The following is a 26,493-nucleotide window of genomic DNA, read 5'->3' on the forward strand; positions in this document are numbered from 1 at the left end:
CTCCATATTCATTACTACCTACCTATCGTGCTACTAGTCCCTCCTTGTAAGGCACTATTTCACCCCTTAAATGTTGCAAGGGGGAGAGAAGGGACTGAGATGTGATACTGCCACTTCGTACATACGGAGTCTCAGGCAAGGAAAATCGGTTTGCATTTTGAGTGGCCATTTCTCAACTTGTAAGAACTCGTATGATATGCGTCGTCAGCATCGGGCCACATGGCCTTGCATACACGACGTCTTTGCCTATTAATAGATGGGCTCGTAATACTACTTGGTAGTGAGTACTTACTGTAACACTGGCGGGCGTATCCCTGAAATCATGAATAGCCCTGGAGGTGTTTTAGGTTAGCAGCTAGCGTTGGGTTTGGAGCGAATTGGGAAACGCCAGTAATAACAGACTCTGCTTGACGGATATCAAGCTGCATACATGTAATCGCGGCCAATTGACTACTCTATAACAGTAAAATTTATTTCACGATGCTCTGGATATACCGCTGTGAATATCTTCCCCCATGTCCTATACCGCCAAGCGTATACAACCCAGATAGATTAGTAACTAACCATCTCTCCTCTATTTTCATAAGATAAGACGTCCAGTCTTTGTAGCACAGAATCCTGCCAAGTAACACTCATAAAGTCCCTATCAATTACAGTCGTACTTGTGCGAAAAACAGAGCGGAAACGCACACCCGTATGCTGTGCTTCGTAACCATCGGCTCTTGACTTTCTGTGATCCAGTGTCCTCGTATCCTAGCACGGCAGACGGCCGTCAGACCGGGCCATCGGGCTCTCATTGCCCCCCTGTACTCCGTGCTTGGTCGTGGCTTGGCCCCCTCCTTCGTGAATCGTAAATCGTGTATCGTGATGCCTCTCCACCCCCTTGCTCAAGTACATGTCTATGGAACACCATGCACTGCGCCCAGCCACGCTATCAACTCATGTTCGGTAGCCGAGTTGACGCTGGTCTGGTCCGTAAATCGAAACGTCTAGACAAACGCTTTGTAATAGCCCTTGGCCTGAATCTCCTCTGTGTCAACGAACAGCTTTTCCAGCTCCCTTTGCCTCTCATCGAACGGCAACCCGAGCACCAAGCTTGCCTGTTGACAAAAACCCGCGGCATCCCATCTCGCCCCTCCACCCAATGCCCAATACACCAAAGATCATTCTTCCGTCCGCCGTCAGCCGTGGGCCATTGTCTGCACCCTTCTCCTGCACCAGGAAGCAAACCTGCTCAATCTCGCCCGGGTGCAACACCGGCTTCTTGTCCCCGTCCGAGCTCCAGTTGCAGTCGTGATAGCCCAGGCCCTCCTCCGTGTCCAGCACCACTTTTTCAAGCTGTATCACGTCCTCGCTGCAGTTTTCGAGCTGCGCCTCGAGGATCCATTTCTTGATGTTGCTCGTATCCGAGTTGAGGCTGCTGACCTTGGTCCTCACGATCAAGGACGCCTTGCATATAAACTGATATAGCTTCCTAAAGGTCCGCGTCCGCCCACTCGTCTCCGTAGCCTCAGAGTAGCTCACCGTCACGGCCAACACATGATTGCCTTCTTCCTTTAAATCAAAGCCAACAATCTTCTGTAGCGTTCCTCCCGGCTCAAGATCCACCCCTCCTGCGGGCGCCGCACCGTGTATGTTCGCAGGACCGAGTTCAAGCTTCTGGGTGCCTCCCAGGCCAGGGGTCTTCATCTCAGCCTCGATGCGAACATCACGTATGCGCTTCGCCGCATCAGGGGGGAGATCATTGTTGGCGCAAAGGGTGCAGCTAAACGTTTCGCCCACGTAGGCCGAGCCGAACGATACCGGCAGGTTGAGGATCGGGCTGAGCAGGAAAGGCTCTGGGTTCGTATTTGAGCCAGAGTATGCGAGTGAGGCGGGTGCCGGCTGCGATTTGGTGTTGGGAGGAGAGAATGGAGGATCTATCGGATACTGCGTTACGAGCGATGGCTGAGAGAGCCTGGCAATTGTCTAGGTGAGGAGCGATCCACTCAATTGACAAGCGTTGGATGCGTACCTGAGCACTTTGACAGAGACCGAGTGCGGCTCCTTTATAGGATCGTGAGAAGGATACGCTTGATGGCTCATTTCTCGCCTGGTTGCTTTATACTTGTCGGTTTATGAATGTTTGGGAGGTCAGAATCAGGACAGGCGACCACGGAGGCGGGACACCTTACGCAGCTGCCGCTGAGCTCCTTATCGATAAAACGCTAACACACTATTCTTAGCACTCTAGCGTCTGTAACTTATAGCGGGGTCCCCCGTAATAGACTCTAGGCGTCTCTTTTGGACCCTTGACCAAACCAAGGAGTGTATTCAGAGAGTCTTATGTCTGAAATTCGCCATTGTATCTTGTGAACGTTCACAAATGAATAGATATAACCATTTTGTGTATATGCAACTCATGTAAAGTCTAATATGTTGCGTAAAATATTGTCCTAGAGAAGTCGAGGAAGCAGAAGTAGGTATGTACCTGAAATTGTTATTAGTGCCTTGTACTCCGTACGTCCCTCGATTGATGATCGCCCGTCTCCAACCTCCGATAGCCGGTCATGCGAGATTTCCTCTTTAATCCTACCTCCCTACTCAATTGTTTATGCGTTCTCATTATATGAAATTGTTTGTGTGAAAGCTACTCATTACAAAGACTTGGTACCTCGCTCAGCAAAAGAGGGAGGCATTCGTTCCTCACTTGGCATCCTTGTGTAGTTCACGTATTGGGCCGAATCGCCCTTATGATACCCTCAGCATCATCAAGACCTTTTATCAACATGGCAAAGCCAAATTTACTTCTCTGCTTCGATGCCTTTGGCACATTATTCAGCCCCAAAGGCGCAGTCGCCCAACAATACGCCGAAGTTGCACGACAATGCGGCATCACCGAGTTTAGCGACAACGAGCTTCAATCTCGGTTACTGGCAGCCATCAAAGAGGAAAGGGAGCAGAACCCAAATTACGGCAAAGCAACTGGACTGGGAGCCACAAAGTGGTGGACAAATGCAAGCGGACCCCATGCCATTATTTGTGAAAAACAGTCATTCTAACATTTGTCTAGGTCATTCACAAGACATTTACGCCTCTTATTCGCAGCGATCAGGCGCTTCCCCCTACTCTGGTTCCGAAACTGATGCATAGGTTCTCTTCAAGTGAAGGCTACGATGCCCAGCACGATCTCGTCCCTGCGTTAAAGGCATTACGACATGAGAAATCACTGCAGGGCTTTGACAAGGTTGTCATTGGCGTAGTCACCAATTCCGATGACCGAGTTCCAAGCATTCTTTCTTCTTTTGGACTTAACGTTAGTCCGGCGCGGTACGGCTCAGAAGACCAAATGGACGTGAACCACGAGGACCGATATGACATCGACTTTCATTGTATGTCTTATGATGTCGGCGTGGAGAAGCCGGACACGCGGATCTTCAACGCTGCCGAGCTCATGCTGTCCCGTATCATCGCTGCTCGACACGGCAAGGCTCCTGCTGAAGCCGACTTGCAGAGTTGGCAGAAAGTGTACGTCGGCGATGAGTACGCCAAGGATGTCGTCGGGTCAACTGATGCAGGATGGAATCCTGTGTTACTCGATGTTGCTGGGACTTCTACTCAAGTAACCAGCTTGGAGGATTGTCCACCGCAGGCTCTCCAAGATCTTTTCAAGCAACATGCCGTTGTCAGGGTCCGATCGATACGAGGGCTAGCCTCTTGGCTCACGGGGAGGGAGTGGGAAGCAAAATAGAAGGTCCCAGAGATAAATCATACTACGGATATCCCTCACTGTACACGCCACTCTTAAGATAATATCGACTACAAAGATTAAGTGCGTATAATCTGCTATAAGCTATGGTTTTGAGCTTAGCTTCATACAATGCAAATCACTACTTCGACCATCACGTTAAACATACTTTCTAAAAACCACTGCCATTTACTCTGGTCCTGGTTAATGTCTACAGCCTGTGCTTGTCAGCAGTCAAGACTTCTCACACAAGACCAAACACTTTTCCTGTTTGCACAACAGTTATCAACAACGAAAGATAATGGTCTCGTTCAGACCATCTCCCTACCACTGGATTATGTCTAAATTCAAATTCTGGACTTGTCAGTTAAATCCTTGTTACCAAACCTAAGAAATTTGTTCGGTGCGTTTGAACCAGCAGTTCTGCGCTTCCCCCAAGCCATTCGTGTACGAGATCTGTAGCCCCCTGTTGTCAACCATGCATAGTACAAAGTCAGCATAACAAAACGAGTAGCGAGCTCTTATGTCAGTCATGGAGACGTATTCCCTTAAAGCCCGGGAGGGGGTGGGACCTAAATTGGGTTGGTAAGTAACTAGTGACGGGTATGGGGGGGTTAGGGTGAGACAGGATATGAATTTACTTACAGCGCTGAAGCTTCCACCAGGAGGAGGAGGCCCGGATGGTGGTGGAGGAGGTGGTGCAGAGCTTGGGGGAGGGGGAGGAGGAGGAGCCGCTTCGGCAGGGGGAGGAGGCGGCGGCGGAGAAGCGGATTGACCTGGGGCTCCTGCAGCATGTGAGCTCTGACCGGGTGCTTGAGTCTGACCTCCATAATACTGTTGATACAAGGCGACATAGCTGTCAAATGTTAGCCATTTTGCGAGGACTCGCTTCATAGAGGGCTGAATTACTTAGCATATCCTCCCCAGGCAGCGTAGGGATCAGCGCCGTTGTAATATTGAGCATACTGTGCGGCATAGTCGGCGGCATTTGGAGTGGCGTTGGCTGCCGGAGCAGGGCTGTTGGTTGCGCCGCTATCTGAGTTATATCTGTTGTACGAAGAGTATGAGTTGTTGTGGGAGCCACCATGCGACCTGTCGTGGGATCCCCGGTGGTGATGATCACCATATCCGCCACGGTCATTATTGTAGCGAGGTGGCCGGGCCCTGAATTCCTCATACTGTTCCTTGACATTGGCAATCAAGTCTTCGCAAAGCTCTTTGGCCTTGGTAACCATATTTGGGTCCGGTCCGCTGTGGATTTCAAGTCAATAAGGCAGATCAAAGAAGAGAGGCGGTTTCCATTCTGGATACATACGTGACATGGAGGAACATGGCTTCATCGCTTTCATGGTTAGTAGACGCTTCAAGGTAGCCCGAGCCTCGGCCTTTGATTTGAACACGGCATCCGGTTTCTTGCTGGATATGCTTCACATAGGCACCGCCGTGACCGACTACTTGAGCACGGAGGTTGAAGCCATGAACAGGCTCAAGGTCAATGGGAATCTTCTCCTCGGGCCATTTCCTCTATAAGACAGTGTTAGATGCAAAGGGATTAATCAATGATTTTGGGGAATCTCATACTCGTCCATATTCGTCTCGTTCAACTTGGGGCTGCTGCTCCTGGTCTCGACGCCGAAATCGCCGCTCATCAACCAGTTGAGGAAGCTCTTGCTTGATGAGATCATTAATTTTCGCCACGGCAGCTTCAAGCCCTTCCTTAGATGTACTCGTAATATGAAGATATAGAGGGGGGTTCTATTTTCGACATCAAGGCAAGTCTGCAGTTAGTAACGAGCATTGAGTGAAGCAGCAAAGTGGGCATGTCATCTTACCGCTGCGGTTGCCATGCTCTTGTTGGGGTAGTAGCTGCCACGAGTCGTAACGTCTAGCAAATACAAGTCAACACCGTCATTCTACATTTTAGTTTAGCCAAGGATGAATGCATACCGGCGCCAGTATCATTTCGGATCTAGTACGGCATCTTGTTAGCGAGAGCGAAAAGGGGAGAGGGCATTTGCGAGCCGTCAACTTTGTGGCTTTAGTGCTCACGATCGTGGTGCCGTGGACATCAAGCTGGCAAAAGCAGCGGCGAAGGAAGTGCAGTAGTGATTTGAGGATTGGTTACCATTTCTTGGGTAGAGCCCTTGGTGAGCAGGTATCGGTTTCGCAAGTCGTTGACCTCGATGTCTTGGATGTAGTCGCCATCGGCAACATACATCTCAGGCTTCATCTCATGTTCGCCTGATGCTGCAGACTCTCCGCTAGCAGACTTGATCGGCGGGACGTCGACATGCTGAGGAGCTTTTCGTGCTTGCAACTGGGCGTTGATCTTGGCAGCAGCAGCGGCTATTTACAAAATTAGCTGGACGCTGTCGCAAAGTCACGAGAATTTGCGCCTCGACAGATTAGGGTCTCAGGACGTACCAGCAGCCGCGGCGGCGTCTACCGGGGGCTTCTTTGTCTCGGAATCATCCTCCTTGGAAAGGGGACTGCGATCTCTCCCTTCATGGCGGCGCGTGGGTGGGGATCGAGAGCGCCTGTCAAATCTCGAGGCTCGCCTGGGCTCAGGCTCCGTCTGGTCGAAACGAGAACGTTTGGGTCGCCGCTCGGAGTCCTCCATCGTGTCGCGCACAAAGAAAGTCGTTTGCAAATCAATGGCGGTTATGATTCGGCCGCTAGGTTGAGAGGCTGCGGGAAGCTGCAGAACGGCCGGGGTTGTGTCGTATGCGGTTAAGAAAAAAATCAGATGAGCGATGCAAGGCTGCAAGGCGCGAGAGCTCGCGACGTGCGTGGATCAGCAGCAATTTTAACTTTAGGTAAGGCACTCCGTATGCCGTACTTGGTTACTTTAGGCTGGATGCAGAGCGACCAGGCGTGGTTAGCCTCGTGGGCGATGCGACTCGTAAAACCGCATCGGAAAAATGTACTCGCGACCTTGGAGGGCGCCTTATGTAATGCAGCTTGAGTTAAAGTTGAACTGGGGAAAAGCGATCTGTGAATTGGTTGTAAAGTCTGCGGTGTCGGAGCTTCACAGGCTCAAGGGTCTTGACAGCGGTGCTCCACCACAGAACAAAGACTCTGCTGTTTGTACTGGGATCTGTGGTAAGAGTCATTGGTGAATGCATCCAGCAGCCATTCACGTGTCACTACAGCCCCAAGAGTCGCAGCATGTTACAGCATGGCATAAAGTGAAATCGAGCCACGGATTTGAGCGGCAAATGTACATGTAGTCACCCAGCAGGCGCTCTTACGTGAGGCTGCTGCAGGGTCTCGGCTGTTCACTGGGGGCCGTCCCAACCTCGACTAATAACTGCGAAATCAAGAATCCCTAGAAAGCCAATGGGTTCATAAAAAGCCCAATTGAATAGTCGAGGATATTATCTATTACGAACACCAGACAATTGTTAAAAAAGTGTCTGGTGCTTCCATGAACATTGCGATGGGATCTTACTGCCAGATCGCGGGGAACGAAGAGAATACGCGGGGCAGCCTCTGCCTTCAGCAATTGGTAACATTGCCGCGAATTGCCATCCATGGATAGTAATCCCAACCGTCGCAGAATTTCGGTGGCCGAAACCACTACTGCATATGCAAGTTTACTGCCTGTAGTCATCAACGGGAATTGTCGTAGCGTCCATGGGCCAATTACACGTGCAAAGTATAAGTGCCTGTATTAATGTAGCAGCGACCCTGATCCGTGCTAAGCCGCTGCGTCAGTCAACCTCCGGTTCATCGGAGCCCGCCTCCAACTCACTAACTTTTCGACTTGACTTTCCCTTCCTCTTCCTTTTCCTCTTCATTTTCCTCTTCATTGACTCAACATCACGGTCCAATCCACCATCAACTCCATCGCCCGAACTTGCTGTCCTGCAGTGACCGTCTAGAAATCGCTGCAGCATGGCTTCGCTTCGGCCGTTGGGCGCCTCTTTGCGCCTCGCCGCCGCTGCGAGCAGGACGACGGTGCGACACAGCTCGTCCAGCAGCTCGACCTCTGCCATCGCCTACAAGGCTCTGCGACGCCGCTCGGCTCCCCTGCCCACCACTGACTCTCCTCCGGCATGGTCAGCCCAGGCCGCCGTCTCCAACATTCTGTATGAGATGCCCACGCCGTCCATGGCGCCCCCGAAGCGTCACATCCTCAACTGTCTGGTCCAGAACGAGCCTGGTGTGCTGTCTCGTCTTTCGGGTATTCTCGCCGCTCGAGGCTTCAACATTGACTCGCTGGTCGTGTGCAACACCGAAGTGGAAAACCTGTCCCGTATGACCATTGTCCTGACTGGTCAGGACGGCGTTGTCGAGCAGGCCAGACGTCAATTGGAAGATCTGGTGCCTGTCTGGGCCGTCTTGGACTACAGCAATGCTGCTCTGGTCCAGCGTGAGCTGCTCCTCGCCAAGGTCAACATTCTTGGACCCGAGTTCTTTGAGGAACTGCTGGCCCACCACCGCGAGATGAGCAACGGCGAGGTAGAGGGCAGCGAGTTTGAGCGAACACTTGAGGAATCGGCCAAGGACTTCCACCCTAGCAAGCTGGCTGCCAGTGAGGCCCTCCGACACAAGCACGAGCACTTGAAGACCATCACCTACTTTACGCACCAGTTTGGAGGCAAGGTGTTGGATATTAGTACTACGAGCTGCATCGTTGAGGTGTAAGTCCTGCGTATCCCCGGAACACCTGTTGGTATTGTGCTCTTGTACTGACTACATTATAACAGTTCTGCCAAGCAGTCGAGAATCGATTCATTTTTGAAGCTTGTTGCTCCCTTTGGAATCCTCGAGTCTGCCCGTACCGGTCTGATGGCCCTGCCCAGATCACCCCTGTATGAGCATACCGAAGAGCCTCTTCACAAGGATGCTGAAGAGGTTGTTGATGCCAGCCAGCTTCCTCCCGGTTAAAAGCACTTTTTTTTCTTATTATTCTTGCGAGCTTGTATGTAGCTAGGGTCTTTGGACACTTGGCGTCTGGTGGGGAAAGGATCGTTGGTTTAGCAATGTTATGAATTCAATTTTACTGCCTGTGTGTTGCGTGCATACATCCAAATTCACCATTTTGATAACTCCTCCTAAATCACACAAGTTGAGCCTGTTACTCAAGGACGCCCTTATTTACAACAAATCCTTCCAACGCCGCTGTGAGAAGAGACAACAAGTTAGCTCTATATCGTCCATGTATGAGTAGTAGTAGCCGTAGACTGAAACTTACCAACAGCGGCCCAAAGTCGGTTCTCTGCTTCGGGGAAGACAAGAGACCTGGGACTGTAAAACACCTCGTCCGCAACTTCCTCTGGGTGTCGAGGCAAGCAGTGCATGAACTTCCAGCCATCTTTGGCGCCGCCTCGCTTCGCCAGTTCGTTTGTGATCTGGTAGCCGGCGAAAGCCTTGAGCCTCTTCTGCTTCTCGGCCTCTTGTCCCATGGAGATCCACGTGTCAGTCACCAGAATGTCGGCATTCTTAATGGCCTCCTCTGGAATGGTTGTCTCTGAGAGCTTGCCGGGCGACTGCACGCCGTTGGCGGCCGAGTTGATGAGCTGCCTCATGTGATCGGGGATGCCATAGCCCTGGGGCGAGGCGACGGCGATGTCGACTCCTGTCTTGACACAGCCAATGGCAAGGTCGAAGAGCACGTTGTTGGAGTCACCCACCCAAGCAACTTTGAGGCCGTTGAGGTCGAGGGTGTTGTTACTTGACAGAGAAGATGGGAAGGCCTCGTAGATGGTGAGAAAATCGGCAATGGTCTGCAGCGGGTGGAAATCGTCTGAGAGCGCATTGATAACAGGCACAGTCGAGTGCTCCGCCAAACCGGTAACGTCTGAGTGAGGACCAACTCGGGCTACCATGCAGGACGTCATTGATGAGATGACAACAGAAGTATCATACAGCGACTCATTGACCTGTACACGGCATTTAGCAATGAGTTATCATGACAAGGGCTATCGGGAAGAACAAACGCCAAGTTGAATGTCGTCCTTGCCCAGAAACATGGGATGCCCGCCGAGCATCGTCACCGCCGCCTCGGTCGACACTCGCGTCCTCGTGCTTCGTTTGCTAAACATCATGGCGACTGTCTCACCGGCCAAGCCGCCGCTCAACCGGGACACGCGACCGGACTTGACATCCTGTTTCCGAGCAGCGGCATTGCGCACCAGAGAAGAGAATTCTGAGGGCGTGAGGTCACTGATGGACATGAGATGCCTGGGCTTGGCAGCCTGTGAGTAGGCACGTCTCTGGAAGCCATTGACCGCGCCCCGGAATGCTCGCGCCGCTACTGTCTTCATGATTCTTTTTTATTGTGGTTGTGTAGCAGCTTTGAACAAAGTTTGCTTTAGCTTTCGTGTTCCGAGTTGCGATTGCGGGATGGGAAAATTACCAATTGGAATTATAAGGTGAGGTGGAAGCAATTAATTGAGGCCAACACCGTTGTTGGATTTACAGTTGCTCCTGGAGGGCGGATGTTATGAAAAGTACATGCAGAGTCATGAAGAGCTGTTGAAAGAGTCATCGAGCCGATGAAGCTGGCGAAAGACGGAAATGTGGGGTCGCCGGTTGCAACTATCAAGCTCCACGCCCTAGCGATTTTTTGATAGCAATTAACATGCAAGCACTTGGGGGGTTTCACAAGCCACTATCATACTAAAAAATATGAATCAATAGTGAGATTTATTAGCCAGCACTCCTTGTTACTTATGTAGGTAGTGTAGAGAATTTCATGAAATAAATCTGAGTGTCATTACAGTTGATGCCTATCTGCAGGTAGACCTCATTAGAGAGCTACCAGGCAAATCCTAGATATGTACTCGGGAGACTTGAATTCACGTCAATTGGTTTAAACATACGGCACAGGTAAGAAAGTAATGTAAGTAAGACTAAAAGTTTTATTGTCAATATATGTATCAGCAACTAATTGTTGCTTTATGAACTATATACATGTATTTGCAGAGACGTAAAGCTATGTACTTGGGTATAATAGGCACTCTGCAAGACATTGCGATGTAAATCTCGTGATGCTCATATTCGTTCGACGCCTTACGAGAATTCCATCTCAATGAATGATTTAGTGCAGGTCAGGGTTGACATCGTCAAAGGTGGTGCCAACGGAGATCTCATCGTACCAGACCTGGCGGAAGCTCTGGCTGCCGGTCATGTGGCCATCGTCGTGCCAGCTGTTAGCATACAGACCGACACGGAACTGGAAGACGCTGTCATCATCGACGGTGGTGGCAACGTTGTACTCCTCGTGGACCTTGACACCGTCGAACCAGACCTTGAAGTAACCGGTGTTGTCGGACTTCCAGTTGATCTGGAGGACGATTCGGTGCCACACTCCAGCACTGACTGTGGCAAGGTTGGGGCGGGTGACGATGTTGCGGCCGCAGTTGGGCTGGCGGTAGTGGCCGTTGACGTAGCGGCCGTAGAGCTGGTTGTTCTGGATCCAGAACATGCTGGAGGGCATCCAGTCGTCGCCACCGCAGCCGGCGCCGGGGCGGTTGGCAATGAACTGGGCAATGTTGTAAGACTGAGGCTGGAACTGCCAGTCCTCAGAGAGACGGAAGGCAAAGCCGTAGAATTGCTCCTCGCCGCGGACGTAGCCGCGGTTGTGGTCGACCTCGGAGTGGTAGCGGTCCTTGTAGCCGGGGGTGTAGGTCTGGGTCATCTTGAGAGCAGAGTTGCCCTTGAAGACGACGTTGGAGACCTCGGAGACGGTTCCCTGGTTCTCGTGGCGGACAAAGTCCCAGCCGTTGAGGTGGCCATCGTTGTAGAAGCTGCGGGTGGCGCTGGCCGCAGGCAGGATAGCCAGGACGGCGGCGAAGATGGACTGGATAGCAACCATTTTGGGGGTGATTGTCTCTTTTGATGGGGGTTTGATGTGAAGACCGCGTTGGGAGGAGATGGTTCTCGAGGAAACGATCGACGGACCTGAGGTTACTTATACTTTTGCTCGACTATACGGCTCGTTGAAGGGGACAAGGGGTATGGCATCATTTACGTACATCCACGGGTATAGAAGCTAGGATGCCCTAGCCATGATCACATCTGCCTACCCAGATAGTTAATTTGATAGCAACAATCATGGAAATAGTGTATGATTCGGGATGACAGTAATGGCTAGTTTGAGAGACCTGTCATGTTTTCGGAGAAAAATCCGCCGTTCCAAACGATGTTTCGTTAATAAACTATCCAATATGCTTATGCCATGCCCCTGGACGTGGAGTGTCAAAACGAGAGAATTAACATGATGTTGGTCGGTTGGATCTCGGCGGATCCGCGAGCCAAGACAGCTGATGCATCGCGAAAGCCTGATTAGGTAGGAGATTGATGAACAATGTGGGATAGATCGGGGTTGGGTCAAGCTGTGACTGGTGGATTAAATTATAGAGTAATCCTGGAAATCAGATCTCAATGCAACGCCATGTTCGGTGTATATCACAAGGCTGAGCAATCCATCGTACGGAGCTCACACGTAAACTATCGGCCATCTTGTCTTGTCGAAATGGGCTCGGAGTGGCCGGCTACTCCTAGGTGAAAATCCACCCATGAAACATAGTTTATCCAACTTTACACGATTTTTACTTTAAAGTTTAATGCTAGCAATAGTAATCCGGGATGAGAGTATTAGGAATAGTAGTTTTGCAAGCTAGATGCCATTCGATCAGCCTCACCTTGAAATTTAGTGCTTCTTCGACTCCATAGCAGTGGGTTTAGTGTATTTTGGTGTCCTGACTCTATCCACTCCATGATATACTGCCCGAGCAGTATCTGGAAGGTCATATGGAAGTTCTATTTCCCAGGGTATTCTGCAAGTTCCGCCCTGGTACTAGCTTGTGCTCGTCAGGAGGCCTCGGGTATAGGCTGACGGGCTCCTCATCTGTTCCCGGGAAACGTGTTGCTTTCTCTATCACCCTAGGCAAGACTACCACGTACCAAGACACCGTAGCATTGCTAAAGTGATTGGACCCACTAGAGTAACCATGAAAGTAGAGTAATTTTTAAGTTTAGTTAACCACGAGGCCAGAGCAGTAGAACCATCGTGGAAGCTGGACATTTCACGATGGTACCTGTAGGGGTGTGTTATCGAAGACTCAAACACCATCTTTCGAACAGCGAGAGACGACAACAATGTCATCTTGAGAGAGGGTCAATTATGATCACAATGAGTTTTTTTTCCCTTAATCCAACCTATTGGCTAGTTCTCAAGTCGGGATCAAGGGCAGTGTATTGTCATGTAAGCCCTCCGACCGGGGACTCGGTGTTCTGGGCAGTCAAGACAGACAAAGAACAAAGATATGATGGATGCCTACATGCTTGCACGCAATAGTGTCACCCAAAAGTAGGCAATTATGCAGCTGCGACTCGAATGCAAACATGAGATGTCGTTATGGACTCAGTTCCAGGGGTTGGCGCTAGTGAAGATTACCGAAAGAGGAAGCTCACGATGATCTTGGCACGGAGTCGGGTGTCGGAAATGTTCCTGAAGTCAATGAGAGAGGGGACGAGCTTGCCAATGCCAAGGCTCTTTATGCCCCGTTGGCAAGGTCCTGCATTTATTCGCAAAGAATGATTCCTCCAATCGCATCATGTTGGAGCTTGAAATGAGGAGAGTGGCTTTGGCGTAGCCCATTCATCATGAACTAGTGTTTTAATATGTGAATAGTCCTGGACGTTCGGCTCACATTCAGGAGAAAGCACGGATAGCGTCGACGGTTTCTGGAGATGTGAGAACTGGAAGAGTAAAGCCAAAAAAAAGTCAAATTATATGAAAGCACGTCTTTGAGGTTCTTGAGTCTGAGTTGTTGATTCGTCTGTTGTGCTAAAAGTCGATGACACCTTGACATTAGCCCCACTGTTGTTCTACTAAGAGGCAGACAACTTTCCCATAATACGCCAGTAATACTCCCAAATTACGCCAACACTAGAGTAGTAACAAGTAGTAATATACCTCTATCAACGTCTTAGTAATTGTACTGAATTACCTCCCCTGTCTCGCCATTCTACTATGCCCTCTTAGACACTCGTGTATCAATGAACAAAGCAGAAGGAATAAGAAGTTGCACGGCTCTCTCTAGCTAGCCCTTGCTAGGTCTAGCACCAGCAGCGGAAGCATTAGGAGCGTGACCACACTCCACAAAGCGATTGACAGGTACCTGATGGCGCTGTGCCGTACCTTTACAGAGCGCTAGCCCCTGCACTAGGCTTAGTACAGCGCACCTCTAGGACGCAGTTGGAGCAGCTTTTGTTGGGTGAGACACCGCCAAGGATGGTTGAAGAAGCGTGACTAAGCAGCTCCGGCGGTCGCCACCCAATGAGATCAGCCATCCACGTGCGTCGTCTCCGTTCTGATCCGTACCTGTTCCCACTCCTATCGCTCAATCGTGACGACAACACCAGCTGCCCAATATCTCTACCAACTCTTGGTCATCGTCTCGTCTTAACGCATCAAGCTCGTCTTAGCAGTGGCTATCCCTGCACTCTTTTCCAAACCTCCACTTACAGCAATTATCCGCCTGGGGCCGCCCACCCTTGACACTGCAGAGCTCTGCAGACAGCCTCCAGTGAGAGGTGACGCCTCGCCAGGGGACGCATCATCCAGTGGTCTGCTCGGTCGGACCCAGCACCTGGCTCACCATGCCTAACTTCATGCCCGATTTCCGGGTAGCAATAAGCTTCAAGAAGCCGTTGTCGTCCCGCACCGCCGCCGATGGCACGACACTAGACAACGAGGCGCCGGAGGCATCCGAGACGTCTCCCCTACTCTCATCGGAAGCCGAACACAGGCCTGCGACTGCTACTGAGTCTTCGCCGTTGCTTTCCGACGGTGATCATCAAGAGAGCGAAGAGGATGAAAGCGATAGCCTAAACAGGTCTGCGTCAAAGTCAGAAAGCCGTTGGCGATGGCCCTCCATTATTGCCATACTAATCCTGGCCGCCCTTACCGTGGTGGTCATGGTCCTTGGCTTCCTTGTCCCTCCAGCCGTCAAGTCGTACGCTGAGAATGCTGCCGTCCTCGAGCCAACGGGCTTGTCTCTCGAATCCCTCACTCCAGATGGAGTTCGCGCCCGAATCCAAGCCAGTTTCAAGTTAGATGGCTCACGAGTCAAAGACGATACCGCAAGGCGCCTCGGCAGGCTGGCTACCAGCATTGTCAGGACGCTCGATACCGAAGAGACAAAAGTTCGCGTGCATCTGCCAACCTACGACAACGCCCTCTTGGGATCTGCCGTTGTACCCCCATTGAGCATCAATCTGGTTGATGGGCAGCCTACCGTGCTGGACTTTGTTGCTGATCTCAGCCCTGGAGACGCCGAAAGCTTGCGCCAGATTGCCAATGACTGGTTAGATGGCAAGCTCGAGCAAGTCAAGGTGACGGGATCAGCAGCACTGAGCCTCAAAACTGGCATTCTGCCTCTTGGAACTCACGATATAGTCGAGTCGATGGTCTTTGAAGGTCAATCTCTCTATCGCTCCTTTGCTTTACTGTACTTTGGAGAAAAAACAATATCATAAAAAGTCATTGGCGTATATGTTATTTGGTGCACTGTTTGCTAATTCCATTATAGCTAAGCAAATTCCTTCTATTCCCGAGTACAAGATTGACCGCCTCAACATCCATGATGTTCCTACCGGTGATGGTGGGCGGATGGCCGTTGGTGCGAATGCTTCAATCGTCGCATACAACGACTACCCAGTTGGCCTCACTGTTCCGCAACTTGCATTTGATCTCCTCGTCCCCAACTGTGACTCGTCTGAGCCCCATATTATGGTGGCTACCGCTATTACTGAGCCAATTGATGTGGAGCCGCATGCTAATGTTACTGTTGATGTCGTTGGTCTCATCAATGACATTCCCGATACTCTTACTCGAGCCTGTCCTCTGACCAACATGTCGCCGCTGGATAACTTCTTTAAGCGGTACATGCACGGTGAAGACGCTCAGATTTTCGTCCGAGGACAGGATTCAGACAAGTCTGATATTCCAGAGTGGATTCGATCCTTCCTCAGCAGTGTCACTGTCCCAATTAGCTTTCCGGGACAATCATTTAATGATGCCATTCGAAACCTCTCGCTCACAGATGTCGACTTCAAGCTTCCCAGCCCATTTGCTGATCCCAACGATCCGGATTCGAAAGCTCGCGTGTCTGGAACGGTTGATATTCTTGCCGAGCTTCCTTCTGAGTTGAACGTGGATATTGGTGTCAACAGTCTCCGAGCCAGTGGCGACCTTTTTTACAAGGGCGAGAAATTTGGCGAACTGAACGTGGAACAATGGCAAAAGGCCAACTCGAGCAAGACTATCGACCCTGAGGATGAGAAATCGCTGCTCCGAATCACCTCTAATATCGCCAATGTGCCCCTCGACATTACCGATGGCGACGTCTTCAGCGACGTCATGGGCGAGCTCCTGCTCGGCGGCAAGGACGTCATCCTTGATGTCGAGGCTCGTGTCGACATCAAGGTCTCAACTGTTCTTGGAGACCTTATTCTCAGAGATGTACCCGCAAAGGGCAAGATTCCAGTAAAACGTCTGTCTTCGCCTTGGTGATTTTCATGCGCGGCTAGCTTGTGTTGGTAGCATAACGTGGCTTTTTGAGTTGATGAAAGTACGATTATGGTTACCTCACAAGGCACCCAAGGACGGCTCTGCTAACAAACTGGAACAGAGCTTCCTGGTAAATCGCTTACGGAAATTGAACCACGCGTCTCCAATTTGGTCATTCTGAATACAACAAAGCATGCTGTTCACATGCAAGCGTCGGTCAACATAACGAACCCCACGCCTTATACAGCCTCCATTCCTTCTGCAAACGTCCACGTGTACCACGGGGGGCTGATAATCGGAGAAGTCACTGTCAATCATTTAGAGGTACAGCTGGGCAATAACTCAAACTTGGCCGTCTTGGCCACCTGGGATCCAGTATCTCTGGGTGGAGAGAAGAGCCACAAGGCTGCTGCGAAACTCCTTTCCGACTATCTTTCGGGCAAGAATACAACACTTACATTCAAAACTCATAAAGGTAGCATCCCTGGGATGCCTATCATTGGTGATGCTCTCTCCAAGTTCAACATCTCACTGCCAACGCCCCGGATCAAGCTTCCTGGCGACAAGAGTGGCAAACATCAAGGCAAAAACTTTGTGAGAGATGCCATCTTCCACATTTTCTCCTCCACCGCCTCTTTTAGTCTCGCATCCCCGTTAAAGCAAAACGTTATACACATTGAGAAGATAAACGCTACAGCATATTACAATCATACAGAACCTGTCGGTCACATCCTCTACGATGAGCCGTTCGACGCGCCTCCAGGGGTGACGGAGACTCCGCGACTCCCCGTCACCTGGTCGGCCGATAGCATCGGCTATGACAAACTGATTGACGCAATGGACGGCTCATTGAAGCTAGATGCCAAGGCAGAGGCAACACTAAGGATAGGGAATTGGATAGAGACCGTTCATTACGAAGGGCGAGGTATTGGAGCTAGGGTCAGGATATAGACTTTACATTTTTGATTCTTTTACTTTCATTTATGGTATTTTGATTTGGGAGCAGCGTTTGGGAAATTTTGGTTCAAAGAATGATACGCATTTCCTTTAGCATACAGGTTTGATATTCGAGCAATCTATTACTTTTCTTACTATATGCATGACATGGTAGTCCCGCCAACATATTCCGTCAGCTTACAAGAGATGGCTAGTGTTTTACGCCCACCAATCTATAACCTTATTATTATGTCTAAAAGGAATAGTAATAATTTGAGATGGCCACCATCGTCTACCTTCTGTCATCCTCGGCAAACTTGTTTCTCCAAAATGACCGGAAGTGGTTCTTGTTTCCCTCCGTCGAAATCTCCGCCACCTCCTCGTCCGTCAGCTTAAACTTGGGCAACCGCTCGAGATATCCGGTCAACCGCGACTCCTTAGAGCTGGTTGTGAGTGTGACAATTCCCTGATCAAGAACCCATCGGAGGCCGACGTCAGAATCCGTAACGCCGTACTTCTCCGCTAGCTTGTTGTAGACGGGGACCACTGGGCCGCCCTTGACGGTGGTGATTGGCACCAAGGGGCCAAATGAGGCGATGGCGATGTTGTGCTTCTTGTGGAACGCAATGAGATCGCCGTGCTGGAGGTAAGGGTGGTACTCGATTTGATTGATTGCGGGCACCACCTTGGCCGTCTTGAGGAGAGCTTCTAGATGCTCCTGGAGGAAGTTGGAGACGCCAATGGACTTTGCCCGGCCGGAAGCCTTGATGGCTTCCAGGTCAGCCCATTTCTCCTGCAAGTCCTCGTCGGTGTCGGCGAAGAAAGGACCGTGGATCAGATACAGATCGACATAGTCAAGGCCAAGCTTCTTCAGTGAGAGGGCGAAAGCCTTTTCGGTGTCCTTCTTCTCGAGGGCACTGATTTTGGTTGTGACGAAGAGTTTCTCTCGGGGAACGCCTGAGGCCTTGATGGCAGCGCCGAGCTCTTCTTCATTTCCGTATACTAAAGGTAAAGAAAGGCTGGGGTTAGAAACGTTGTGCTGCCTCTCATTACATTCACATCCTCGGCATACCTTCGGCACCATCAAGGTGGAGGTAGCCGATGTCGATGGCTTTCCTGGTGAGCTCAATGAGTTCGGCGTCTAGAGGCCCTCCATTGCGCTTGAATCGGGCAGTTCCAAGGCCATATCCGAGCTGGAAACCCGGTCAGTGTCGGCTCAACTTAACACCGAGCGAAGCTCAGGAACCATTACATATTATTGAGGGAGGGGTCATGGGTCATACCTGTGGAATCTCATTACCGTCGTTGAGCTTGAGAGTTGGTGGGAACGACATCTTGGCGGCTGTAGAGTTGAAGAGTCTATGACCGAGACACACAGTTTGTTGTCGAGGTTTGAATGAACAAAGAGAGGGGGTTGAACGGGCGTTGATGCGAGACCATGAGTAGCTGGGCCTACTTATAAGTGGAGGTGCAAGGCTCAAGACGCTTTGGCGCATGGCGTGCAATTACCCCACTGATGATGATAAATGCAGTTTGCGGCTACTTGATGGGAATAAGGAATGAATTGGACTACTACTGAGTGGTGGTTTGGATGATGGTGCTAGCTGAGGCTGTTACGAGAAAAGTCGGGCGCGGCGTGATTTGCTTGTCGCCTATTTCGCTTATGATGCAGCTACAGGTTATGTGATGTGAACTATTGCTTTAGTGGGCTGCATCTCATCTTGTGAGGCACGAGATGGTGTTTTGTTGGGGGTCACGTCAAGATTACAGTACATAGGTCAAACCATGGTCTACTATTCTACGCATTAATAAGATAGACATCATAGATAGATACGATGAGGTGGAAGCTGAAGTGCGTCACGCCATATCATTAGCTTGATGCTATTGGGGTATTAGCCGGGACGAGGATGAAGCTGAATCTAGGTGCTGTTTTATCACCGCGGCAGGGTTGCCCACCAAGTTCTTGACTTAGTCACCTAGCCGTTTTTCTTACTCATTATAGGTATACATGTGTTATAAAAGAATCAACTGGGAATATTTTATTATTTATGAAGTAATTATTATTGGCACTTGCATCATCTTATACGGGGCAGTTTGCCTCCCACAGCGGTTAAGTCGGAGGTCCGATCCGCGGCATCATTATTCCGTCCATGTCATTGGATGGTGGGGCGAAATGCAGCCAGTTCGGTGATGTCACGGAGCAGCTCGCAACTGTTTCCGCGCATTATCCGATTGTAATCGCCTTAAGCCGGCCGAGGTTCACGGAACACTCAATCATCGCCCATGCTGCAAAGACAACTCCATGCGAGCCGTTTCATAAGAGGGAACCTGTCGCTGAGGATCCTCGGCGCTTCATCATCTCGATATTTCATCCGGCACAGCGGAAGCACGCGAACCATGGCCTCTTCAGGAAAGCCGTTTGAGGGCGTTTCGCTGGACGATTTGCCCAAATCATGGAACTTTACGGCCTCACTGCCTCCGGATCAAGCCTTTCCAAATCCGGCAGACTCGCATAAGACTCCTAGAGACAAAATCTTACCCCGACAAGTGCGCGATGCTCTCTTTACTTGGGTACGACCAGTCCAACAGGAAGACCCCGAACTGTTAGCTGTAAGCCCAGCTGCACTGCGGGACATTGGAATCAAAGAGGGCGAGGAGAAAACCGAAGACTTTCGACAGCTAGTAGCTGGCAACAAGCTGTATGGCTGGGACGAGACAAAGCTGGAAGGCGGATACCCTTGGGCGCAATGCTACGGCGGCTTTCAGTTTGGCCAGTGGGCAGGTCAGCTCGGAGATGGAAGGGCCATTTCGCTGTTTGAGGCAACGAATCCGGCGTCTAATGTGCGTTATGAGCTGCAGCTCAAGGGGGCCGGCCTAACTCCATACTCTCGATTTGCAGACGGAAAAGCCGTGCTTCGATCCAGTCTCCGAGAATTTGTTGTTTCCGAAGCACTCAACGCACTCAAGATACCCACAACAAGAGCACTGTCTCTTACCTTGCTTCCTCATTCCAAAGTCATGCGAGAGACGACCGAGCCTGGAGCTATAGTGCTCCGATTCGCCCAATCATGGCTGCGGCTGGGCACTTTTGACATAATGCGGGCAAGAGGAGATCGCGACCTCATAAGGAAGCTTGCAACATATATTGCAGAAGATGTCTTTGGCGGATGGGAAACGCTCCCTGGACGACTAGAGTCACCCGAGGACCCTAAGAAGTCACCACCTCCTAAGCGCGGGATACCGGCATCTGAAGTTCAAGGACCCAGCAATGCAGCCGAAAATAGATTCCAACGGCTGTATCGAGAAATTGTGAGGCGCAATGCCGTGACTGTTGCCCACTGGCAAGCATATGGATTCATGAACGGTGTTTTGGTATGTACCGCTTTGCGAAATGTCTTTTGAGAAAGGCAGCTACTAACCTGTACGGTAGAACACTGATAACACATCAGTATACGGCCTGTCGATGGACTATGGCCCATTTGCTTTTATGGACAACTTCGATCCGTCATATACTCCAAACCATGATGACCACATGCTGCGGTATAACTACAAGAATCAACCCACTATTATATGGTGGAACCTCGTGAGGCTCGGCGAAGCTCTTGGTGAGCTTGTGGGCATTGGAGCTCAAGTCGATGACGAGACCTTTGTCAACAAAGGCATCAGAGAAGAACAAGAGAAAGAATTAGTTGAGAGGGCAGAGAATCTCATCACCCAAGCCGGAGAGGAATACAAGACTGTCTTCCTGAACGAGTACAAGAGACTAATGACAGCGAGGATTGGCCTGCGCAACTTCAAAGAGACGGATTTCGACGAGCTCTTCAGCGAAGGGCTTGATACTATGGAAGCTTTGGAGTTGGATTTCAACCACTTCTTCCGTCGCTTGGGCACCATTAAATTGGCGGATATCGCAGACCCGGCGGGTAGAAAAGAAAAGGCTGCCATCTTCTTTCACAAAGAAGGGCCGCCCCAGGCAGTGAGCGCAGACGATGCAAAAGACAGAATTGCCAAATGGCTTGACAAGTGGCGGGCGCGTGTCTTGGAAGACTGGGGAAGTGAATCTTCTGATTCCCTTTCTGAAGATCAGGATGCGGAAAGAAGACAGGCCATGAAGCAGGTGAACCCAAACTTCGTCCCTAGAGGCTGGATCTTGGACGAGGTGATACGGCGTGTCGAGAAAGAGGGCGAGAGACAAGTCTTGGATCACATCACGCACATGGCTCTACACCCGTTTGAAGACTCGTGGGACGGGATTGCAATTGACGGTGTTGAGTACAAGGGCGACCCAGAGGAGGAACAGAGATGGGTTGGCGATGTGCCCAGGTTTGAGCGAGCGATGCAATGTAGCTGCAGTTCATAGATAGCAAGCTAAATACAGCCCAATTGCGCTCCCATGACTTCATTTTTCACATCAACATTACGAAGCAGCCACAGCTGTCTATTCTACGGCATCTTTTACTGGATGAAATGTTACGACCGGCGGTAAGAGGCAGCGTTCATCGAGATGAAAATTCTCTCCCATGCTTCCATAATCGGCGTAGATTTTCTCTTGAGCACAAGATAGAGGAGGACTCGACAGAAGCAAAGCAGAATGCGATGCCCAAGCTCACCTACAATAAAATGTGCCCGTGTACAATTAATGAAGCAAAAGAAGAAAAAGAAAGAAAAAAAGTTCAGCCAAGGCCAAGCAAATTAAAAGGTCCCCGGCAATGCGGGACATCAGTGCCTCAGGCAGCGGCAATGGGCAGCTGCAGCCAATGAGCGTGCTGCTAAATGGATCCGTAAGGGAAACCCACTAGCGCTGGAAATGGGCTTTCCAACCATCCAGACAGCAGATCCGTTTCGACGACGCCCATCCCACTCGAACTTGAGCCCTTTTTCACTCGCCGCAACGTCCATCACGTTCAATCCGTCAAGGCGACACGATGCTCCGACAGTCTCTGGCACGTTCGGCTTGGCGGACCGGCAGGCGGGCCGCCGCCGCCTCGCGGGCTTTCGCGACAACGCCCAGACGAGCAGCCGAGGTGGAGCTCACCATTGGTAAGCATTCTGATTCTTTTTCGCGGCGGGCAATTGGAGCTGGAGCGAGTTGCTAACGGCGGTGCAGATGGAAAGAAGGTCTCGATCGAAGGTATGGCTCTGAAATGGAGGGGTTGCTGTGTTGCGGGATAAGAAAGAGAGCATAGATGCTGACATGGATTGTTAGCCGGGTCTGCTCTGATCCAGGCTTGCGAAAAGGCCGGAGCTACTGTTCCCAGGTCAGTTGTTGAACAATATAAGAAAAAAAACATGTAAAACTTGCAAGAAATGCTTATGCTAACATGTCTCAGATATTGCTACCACGAGTACGAAAGCTTTAACCCCTCCTCGCCCCTCTCCCAACGATTCCGAATCCTAACCACAACATTGATAGAAAACTCATGATTGCCGGTAACTGCCGTATGTGCTTGGTTGAGGTTGAAAAGGCTCCCAAGCCTGTAGCCTCGTGCGCCTGGCCCGTGCAGCCCGGAATGGTCGTCAAGACCAATTCGCCTCTTACACACAAGGCCCGCGAGGGTGTTATGGAATTCCTGCTGGCCAACCACCCCCTCGACTGCCCCATCTGCGACCAGGGAGGCGAGTGTGATCTCCAGGATCAGTCTATGCGATATGGTGCCGACCGAGGACGATTCCACGAGATTGGAGGCAAGCGAGCTGTCGAGGACAAGAACATTGGACCCCTGATCAAGACATCCATGAACCGATGCATTCACTGCACCCGATGTGTCCGGTTTGCCAACGACATCGCTGGTGCCCCCGAGATGGGCTCGACTGGCCGTGGAAACGACCTGCAAATCGGCACCTACCTGGAGAAGAACCTGGACTCGGAAATGTCTGGAAACATCATCGACCTCTGCCCCGTTGGTGCCCTGACCTCAAAGCCCTATGCTTTCCGAGCTCGCCCTTGGGAGCTGAAGCACACCGAGTCAATTGACGTTCTCGACGGCCTGGGTTCCAACATCCGTGTCGACTCTCGTGGCCTGGAAGTTATGCGTGTCCTTCCCCGACTCAACGACGACGTCAACGAAGAGTGGATCAACGACAAGACTCGTTTCGCCTGTGACGGCCTCAAGACCCAGCGACTCACCGTTCCGTTGATCAAAAGAGAAGGAAAGTTCGAGACCGCTGACTGGGAAGAGGCTTTGACTGTGATTGCCAAGGCTTACCAGCAGACAAAGCCCCAGGGCAACGAGTTCAAGGTCATTGCTGGTGCACTGACTGAAGTAGAGTCTCTCGTCGTTGCCAAGGACATGGCCAACAAGCTGGGATCTGAGAACCTTGCTCTCGACACCCCTACCGGCAGCCAGCCTCTTGCTCACGGTGTTGACGTGCGATCAAACTACCTTTTCAACTCCAAGATCTGGGGTATTGAGGAATCTGACTGCATTCTCATCGTCGGAAGCAACCCCCGACACGAGGCCGCCGTTCTGAACGCTCGCATCCGTAAGCAGTGGCTGCGCTCTGACCTCGAGATTGGTGTTGTTGGCGAGACCTGGGAGTCCACTTTTGAGTTTGAGCATCTGGGAGCTGACCACGCTGCCTTGAAGAAGGCCTTGGCCGGTCCCTTTGGCAAGAAGCTCCAGGCCGCCAAGAAGCCCATGATCATCGTTGGATCTGGTGTCACCGACCACGTCGACGCCAAGGCTTTCTACGAGACCGTCGGCACCTTTGTTAACCAGAACGCTGCCAACTTCAGAACCGCTGAGTGGGACGGCTACAACGTGCTCCAGAGGGAAGCCTCAAGGGCTGGTGCCTTTGAGGTTGGCTTCGTCACCCCGTCCGCGGAGGTTGCCCAGACCAAGCCCAAGTTTGTCTGGCTCCTCGGCGCCGACGAAGTCAACGAGGCCGACATCCCCAAGGACGCCTTCGTCGTCTACCAGGGCCACCACGGTGACCGTGGCGCTCAGATTGCCGACATTGTCCTTCCTGGCGCCGCCTACACCGAGAAGGCCGGAACTTACATCAACACCGAGGGACGTGTGCAGATGACCCGTGCGGCCACTTCACTCCCCGGTGCTGCCCGCACTGACTGGAAGATTCTCCGAGCCGCCTCTGAGTTCCTTGGCGCGCCTCTCCCCTACGACGATGTCGCCGCTGTGCGGGACCGCATGATCGAGATCAGCCCCGCTCTGGCTGCCTACGACGTTGTTGAGCCCGTTGCCCTGAAGGAGCTGAGCAAGGTTCAGCTCGTTGAGCAGAACAAGGGCGCCAAGGCCAGCAATCAGCCTCTCAAGAAGGTTATCGAGAACTTCTACTTCACAGATGTCATCTCCAGAAGGTACGTTTACTCCGCCCCTTAGTATACATTGCTCTACATCATATGCTCTAGACTATGTCCTACATGACAACAAACTCATGCTAACTCCATCCCAGCTCACCGACAATGGCACGTTGCTCAGCGGCCAAGACCACTGGCGACCCCAGGACGAATTTCATGGCTCCTGGTATGGAGGAGGACAGGCCCATGGGCCAGGTTGCGTACGGTGCTTAAGATAGGTGAATGTATTAAAATAGAAGAATTTTCCCTTGCAGTTCCGGAGCGGTATGTCGATATGTACATATATAGGACGTTGGGGGCTAGAAGTGTGTGGTAAATAGTTGACCAAAAAGTTGGCTTTTGTCTCTTATTCCCCCCCTTTTGCCTCGTCCTTGTATGTTTGTGTCGAGTATGAGGGGTGAATATTAAAGTACGAGTATATACGTTTGCGTAGGTTATGTCGTGTAACCCCAAAAGCATCCACATGGGTGGGACAATTTGTCCCTCTCTCCAAGTAGGTATGCGAACGTAACGTTGCCGGCCTCCCCCTTTTCTCCTTTCCTCCTGGAAATTCAATATCGTCTTTCACTGAAGCCGCTCTCGCCCGGCTCAGGCTGTACAATGGGATCCCCGAAGCGAACTTTCTTCTTGGGCCTGTTTGCCGAAGGAGACCGAAGGCTGGATCGGCGCACCGGCTTCTAGTCGACGTCCATCCGACCCTGCTGCTGCTTCTGTCTCAAGGCCGCGGCCTGCATCTGCACCTTGATGGCGTCGCTCATGCCACGAACATGGTAGTCGAACGAAGAAATCTCTTGCGTGGCAGCAGCAATGACCTTCATTACGCCCCTGGCGGCGATTTCCCGTGGCGAGTTGAGCGGCACGTACGTTATGGGCACTCTGTCCATGTCCGGCAAGGGAACGCTTTTGACGCTGTAGTCCGTGGCGGGATTGTCGCGCTCGCGCATCTTTGCAATGATGCTGTCCAAGTCGTCCTTTAGCGCGGGTTCATGCTGTTTCCTCACTTCTGCGACGGCGGTGAAGTAGTCAAAGGATGGGTCGCGGGCTTCTGCCTCGCGGTTGATGCGGCGCATTTCGCGCTGGTAGTAGGCTTGGATGTTGTTCCGGACTGAGGCCTCATGATTGGTGACGATGGTGAGTGCGGCGCGATGATATTCGTATGATCCGGGGACGAACTGGGGAGGGGAGAGAAGATTGGTGGACTCTGTGATGGGGACGAAGATGGCGGCGGAGGTGTTTGTTAGAGGGGGGATGAAGTCGAGATCGTCGGAGCTGTCGTCTTTGCCATGGCTGGTTGCGCTGGCCATTTCAGTGCTGGTGTCGTCGTCGTCGATGCTGACGCTGTCTCTGCTGGTGCTGATGCTATCGCTTCTGGTGCTGGTGCTGATGCTGTTCTTCCTGGCGTTTTCCTTGTCGGTGCTGCTCTCTCTGGTGTTTTCCTCATCTCTGGTGTTTTTATCATTGTAAATATCGTCACCACGATCCCCCTGATTTCTGATTGTCTGCTCGCCTTTGCTGCCGGAATATTCGCGAAGCAGCTCTTCCAGCGGAGGCAGCTCCGATGCCGATTCCTGGCTGCCATATGCATTCTCGGCCATGGCACCTGACTCGAGTTTATACCCGACCTCTTATTGTTTTGCTTAGATTTTTTATTTTATTTTTTCTTTGTTTGTCAAGCTCGCTTGGGTCGTGCAAGCAAGCGATGCGGGATTCGGATTACGTTATGCATGTCCGGCTTAAAGTGACAAGGTCGCTTTGACTTGGCAAATGTTTGTTGGTCGTGTGAATCAAGGTCGAGTCAAGCTCTGGGCTGTCATTTGTTATTGCCGGGCATCGACATTCATTTGCACGGCAAGGTGCCGAAAAAAAGCCCAACACGGAAATGGATAAAAAGGGTGCTGACTGAGTGCATATGTCAATGGCGGCTAAACGCATAGTACATGAATCAGAACTCTTCGGCTTTTTATAATTTTACGAAGTGGATTT

At 51.3% G+C, this 26,493-nt stretch overlaps 9 protein-coding genes across 9 annotated transcripts; 4 read left to right on the forward strand and 5 right to left on the reverse strand.

Moving 5' to 3' along the window:
• Positions 1-1,068: 1,068 nt before the first annotated feature.
• M431DRAFT_81834 (hypothetical protein) lies at positions 1,069-6,347 on the reverse strand (the record flags this gene model as incomplete). The annotated part of the gene is made up of 10 exons (XM_024923083.1): positions 1,069-1,957; positions 2,015-2,087; positions 4,369-4,583; positions 4,637-4,978; positions 5,043-5,251; positions 5,309-5,482; positions 5,560-5,612; positions 5,675-5,696; positions 5,853-6,073; positions 6,152-6,347. The coding sequence occupies 10 exons, from the start codon at positions 6,345-6,347 to the stop codon at positions 1,069-1,071; spliced, it is 2,394 nt and encodes a 797-aa protein (XP_024776579.1).
• A 1,277-nt stretch (positions 6,348-7,624) lies between these two features.
• M431DRAFT_81770 (hypothetical protein) lies at positions 7,625-8,620 on the forward strand (the record flags this gene model as incomplete). The annotated part of the gene is made up of 2 exons (XM_024923078.1): positions 7,625-8,373; positions 8,440-8,620. The coding sequence occupies 2 exons, from the start codon at positions 7,625-7,627 to the stop codon at positions 8,618-8,620; spliced, it is 930 nt and encodes a 309-aa protein (XP_024776580.1).
• A 260-nt stretch (positions 8,621-8,880) lies between these two features.
• M431DRAFT_480530 (hypothetical protein) lies at positions 8,881-9,999 on the reverse strand (the record flags this gene model as incomplete). Its single annotated transcript, XM_024915878.1, has 2 exons — positions 8,881-9,615; positions 9,673-9,999. 2 exons carry the CDS (start codon positions 9,997-9,999, stop codon positions 8,881-8,883), a joined length of 1,062 nt encoding a protein of 353 aa, XP_024776581.1.
• A 776-nt stretch (positions 10,000-10,775) lies between these two features.
• Positions 10,776-11,552, reverse strand: M431DRAFT_80458 (polysaccharide lyase family 20 protein; the record flags this gene model as incomplete). The annotated part of the gene is made up of 1 exon (XM_024922950.1): positions 10,776-11,552. The coding sequence occupies one exon, from the start codon at positions 11,550-11,552 to the stop codon at positions 10,776-10,778; it is 777 nt and encodes a 258-aa protein (XP_024776582.1).
• Positions 11,553-14,344: 2,792 nt separating this feature from the next.
• M431DRAFT_81632 (hypothetical protein) lies at positions 14,345-17,207 on the forward strand (the record flags this gene model as incomplete). The annotated part of the gene is made up of 3 exons (XM_024923061.1): positions 14,345-15,164; positions 15,277-16,239; positions 16,378-17,207. 3 exons carry the CDS (start codon positions 14,345-14,347, stop codon positions 17,205-17,207), a joined length of 2,613 nt encoding a protein of 870 aa, XP_024776583.1.
• A 162-nt stretch (positions 17,208-17,369) lies between these two features.
• On the reverse strand, positions 17,370-18,780 carry M431DRAFT_506644 (hypothetical protein). Its single transcript, XM_024918834.1, has 3 exons — positions 18,476-18,780; positions 18,265-18,385; positions 17,370-18,194 (listed from the first exon to the last, which is right to left on the reverse strand). Exons 1-3 carry the CDS (start codon positions 18,686-18,688, stop codon positions 17,485-17,487), a joined length of 1,044 nt encoding a protein of 347 aa, XP_024776584.1. The 5' UTR covers positions 18,689-18,780; the 3' UTR covers positions 17,370-17,484.
• Positions 18,781-19,430: 650 nt separating this feature from the next.
• On the forward strand, positions 19,431-21,586 carry M431DRAFT_506645 (hypothetical protein). Its single transcript, XM_024918835.1, has 2 exons — positions 19,431-20,564; positions 20,623-21,586. Exons 1-2 carry the CDS (start codon positions 19,590-19,592, stop codon positions 21,550-21,552), a joined length of 1,905 nt encoding a protein of 634 aa, XP_024776585.1. The 5' UTR covers positions 19,431-19,589; the 3' UTR covers positions 21,553-21,586.
• Positions 21,587-22,117: 531 nt separating this feature from the next.
• Positions 22,118-24,723, forward strand: M431DRAFT_81265 (hypothetical protein; the record flags this gene model as incomplete). Its single annotated transcript, XM_024923021.1, has 6 exons — positions 22,118-22,232; positions 22,300-22,323; positions 22,399-22,450; positions 22,523-22,537; positions 22,606-24,510; positions 24,606-24,723. The coding sequence occupies 6 exons, from the start codon at positions 22,118-22,120 to the stop codon at positions 24,721-24,723; spliced, it is 2,229 nt and encodes a 742-aa protein (XP_024776586.1).
• Positions 24,724-25,187: 464 nt separating this feature from the next.
• On the reverse strand, positions 25,188-26,105 carry M431DRAFT_480536 (hypothetical protein; the record flags this gene model as incomplete). Its single annotated transcript, XM_024915879.1, has 1 exon — positions 25,188-26,105. One exon carries the CDS (start codon positions 26,103-26,105, stop codon positions 25,188-25,190), a length of 918 nt encoding a protein of 305 aa, XP_024776587.1.
• Between the last annotated feature and the right edge of the window lie 388 nt (positions 26,106-26,493).

The sequence above is a fragment of the Trichoderma harzianum genome (genome assembly GCF_003025095.1).
Source record: "Trichoderma harzianum CBS 226.95 unplaced genomic scaffold M431scaffold_4, whole genome shotgun sequence".
In the NCBI taxonomy this organism is placed as follows: domain Eukaryota; kingdom Fungi; phylum Ascomycota; class Sordariomycetes; order Hypocreales; family Hypocreaceae; genus Trichoderma; species Trichoderma harzianum.